The sequence below is a fragment of the Microcebus murinus genome, chromosome 6 (assembly GCF_040939455.1).
Source record: "Microcebus murinus isolate Inina chromosome 6, M.murinus_Inina_mat1.0, whole genome shotgun sequence".
NCBI lineage: Eukaryota > Metazoa > Chordata > Mammalia > Primates > Cheirogaleidae > Microcebus > Microcebus murinus.
The window spans coordinates 72,401,394-72,404,890 of record NC_134109.1 but is presented as its reverse complement, the minus strand read 5'-3'; the positions used below and the strand labels follow the sequence as shown (position 1 = coordinate 72,404,890).

Here is a 3,497-nt window from a genome sequence, read left to right as displayed (position 1 = left end):
AATCAAAAGTAATAAAATATTTAGGAGTAAACTTAACCAAACAGGTGAAAGGAATTATACGCTGAAAACTATAAAACATTGATGAAAAAAATTAAAACAGATGCAAATAAATCAAAAGACTTTCCATGTTAATGGACTGGAACAATTAATATTATTAAAATGTCCATCTACCGAAAACAATCTATAGATTCAATGTAATCCCTATTGAAATCCCAAGGCCATTTTTTGAAGAAATAGAAAAATTCTAAAATTTATGTAGAGCCATAAAAAATTCATGAGGTAACACATAGAAGGAGAAAGGTGTCAAAAAGGTTTTATTTAAGATGAAAGAAATGTGGTTATGTGTGAAAGTGGAAAACCCAATAGAAAAGATAAAATTAACGGTGTAGAAGAGAGAAAGGAGAGTTACCAGAGTAATTACCTGCAATAGGAAGGAAGGGATGGAATCTGGTATGCAGTTGGAGGAGTTGACTTTTGTAAGATAAATGTCAGGTCATCCAATCTTAGGAAAAACTAAAGGAAACTTGGTCACAGATACAGGTGTATAAGTAGTTGTAGTGGTAGGAGATTAAGGAATTTTCTGCTCCTTTTCTCAGTGAACCAGAAAGCAAGACAACAGACTGAGAGTGAGAATGGGGAAGGATTGAGGATTGAGACCACTTTCTCTATAGTCTGAATATTTTTACCATGTACCTGATTTATATTCATAAATATTTTAAACTTTAATTACTATAAAAAGTATTTTTTAAATGTAAATTCATCTAGACCGCCTTGTATTTAGGGTTCTAGATATGTTTTATATGTTGCCCATTAAATGTACTCCTGTGAGATTTGAACTTGGATTAAGTTAATTAGGCAGAGAGGCAGTAGTAGGAAAAACTTATGTTTAACTAGGGGAGATTTGATAGGTACACAACGATTGGGATCATGATTTTGATTCCAGGAACATGACTAAATTGGTGGTATTTTTCAGAAAACAGATGGCTAAGGACAACTCCCTTGACAACCTATGTTTCCTGTGTTATTCTGGGAGTCATGTCTTGATGCCCAGCCTATACTCTGCTTTTTAACTATTTTGTGAGCACCTAATACCCTATATTAAATGTTTTGTTTAAAATATGTTTTGTTTAAAATAACTAGAATGGTTTTTTCTCTCTGACACAGAATCCTGATTGGTCTACCAAAGAACTTTTATCATTACAGTCAGAGTGAAATCAATTGGTGATAAGATCAAAATACAATTAGATGTCATAAAAATTTGCTAAGAGTAACCATGAAGTTCTAGAAGAAAAGAAAGTAAAATGTTCTCATGACCTTTTGCAATGAAAATAATTAGCTTTCTTTTGCCTCTTTCTACCTAATTATGGAAGAAAAATTGGGAGTTTAATTTCTGTCAAAATACACTTAGAAGTATAATATTTTCCTCTTAATGATATTTTTCAACTCTTTGATATCTGCATAGAATCTTGAGTTAACAACCTTAGTTAATTTATGAACCTGCAGTAGAGGAGTCACTCTGTTGCTTAAAACCTTAGAATGGTTTCTTATTATAATTACAATAAAATTAAAATTATTTATAGTTATTTTGTAGACCATATATGTTTTAGACCCTACCACTATCTACAACTTTAAGTCAAATCATTTTCACATTCACTTGCTATATTTCAGCTAACTTGGACTTTGTTGTATTCTGCAAATATCAAGTTCATTATTATTTTGGGGTTTTTGTACTAACCATTCCCTCTGTCAAGAATGCTTGGTCTCCAGATGTTTATATGGTTGGCTCCTTCAGTTTATCCAGATAGCCATAATGTCAGCTCATCAAGAAGGCCTTCCTGATGACTGAAAGTAAAATGGTTAGCCCCAAACAAGAGTCACAATTTACCACTTCACTTTCCATTTTAGCTTTTTTCAAATCAATACTTCTTCCTGAAAGCATGCTTTTTATTTCCAATCATAATGGCTATTTCTACTAGATTGTATTAATACCTCCAGGATAGCAGTGATTTTATCTCTCTCATTAACAACTCTTTCTCCAATGCCTAGAATAGTCTTGAAAAACGAGAGATGCTCAATAAATGTTGTATTTAAGAAATAAATAAATCAATTTCAGATGAAACTTCACAGCCTTGATTTTCCTTTTTTCTCCTTTTTTCAAGCCATGTGCTGATTAAACAACTTCTTTATGGAAGATTTAACTTCCTGGTTGCGAAGAGTATAAATCACAGGGTTCAACAAAGGAAAGATCACTGTGTGGAAGAGAGAAACCACCTTGTCAGCTGGGAAAGCCCTAAATGGGCGAGTGTAGATAAAGATGCCAGGCCCAAACATAAGGAATATAACTATGATATGGGTGGTGCATGTAGACATGGCCTTGCTCTTCCCCTCAGAAGAAGACCCTCGTACACGGCAGAGAATGACTGCATAGGACACCAGAAGCCCCAGGAAGCACAGGAGGGTCATCAGGCCACTGTTGAAGACCATCAAAAGCTCCACCACAAAAGTGTCAGTGCAGGCCAGCTTGATGACCTGTGGGACGTCACAGAAGAAGTTATCCAGCTGGTTTGGGCCACAGAAAGGCAAGCGGAGGATGAGGGCCACCTGGATAATGGAGTGGGCAAAACCCCCAAGCCACAGACCCAAGAGCATTATGTAGCAGGCTCTGGGGTTCATGACAGTGGAATAGTGCAAAGGCCTACAGATGGCGATATAGCGGTCAAAGGCCATTACCACAAGGAGCAATCCCTCCCCTCCTCCAAGGAAGTGCAAGAAAAAGAGCTGAGTGATGCAGCCTCTGTAGGAGATTACCTTCTTGTCAGAGAGGAAGTCCACCAGCATCCTGGGAGCCACAATGAAGGAGTAGGATGCGTCCAGGAAGGCCAAGTTGCCCAGGAAGAAATAGAGGGGAGCCGTGAGCCCCGGGTCTGACCTGATGGTGAGGATGATGAGAAAATTTCCAGGGAGGATGATAAGGTAGAAAATTGAGACCAGCACAAAAACCAGGAGTTGAATATCTCGAGACTGGGTGAGACCAAGGAGGATGAATTCTGTCACCACTGTGATGTTCTTGCTGTCCATCTCCCTGGCCTGCACATCAAGAAGTAGAGTTTATTGCTATTGCTATGTCTTCCATCTAGATCCCAGTTCTTCTCCACCTAAAAAGTAGTTTAAACTCCCCATGTCGGCTAAAAACAATACTTCTCAACCCACACATATCCTGGGTAATCTTCATTTCCATCATTTCTCCAAATTTAAAATGAAAAGCAAAAATAAAATGCTGGTCTCAAATGCACAGTCTTATTCTCATTCACCCATGTGCTTCTACAAAACTGTTCTCCAGTTTAGGAATCTGGCATTCTCCACTTTGGGATTCTTACCTTTTTTGAGTTATATGAGAACTTCCCTAGTGGACATACAATCCAACTTCAGCTATTAAGGTCTTTGAGATTTGTGGGCTATACTGTGCTTGAAGCTTACTTCTTTTCCTGGGATTAGAC

General features: G+C 37.4%; 1 protein-coding gene across 1 annotated transcript; it reads right to left on the bottom strand.

Moving 5' to 3' along the window:
- Positions 1–2,147: 2,147 nt before the first annotated feature.
- On the bottom strand, positions 2,148–3,078 carry LOC105864754 (olfactory receptor 4N2). Its single transcript, XM_076003632.1, has one exon. It carries the CDS (start codon positions 3,076–3,078, stop codon positions 2,155–2,157), a length of 924 nt encoding a protein of 307 aa, XP_075859747.1. The 3' UTR covers positions 2,148–2,154.
- Between the last annotated feature and the right edge of the window lie 419 nt (positions 3,079–3,497).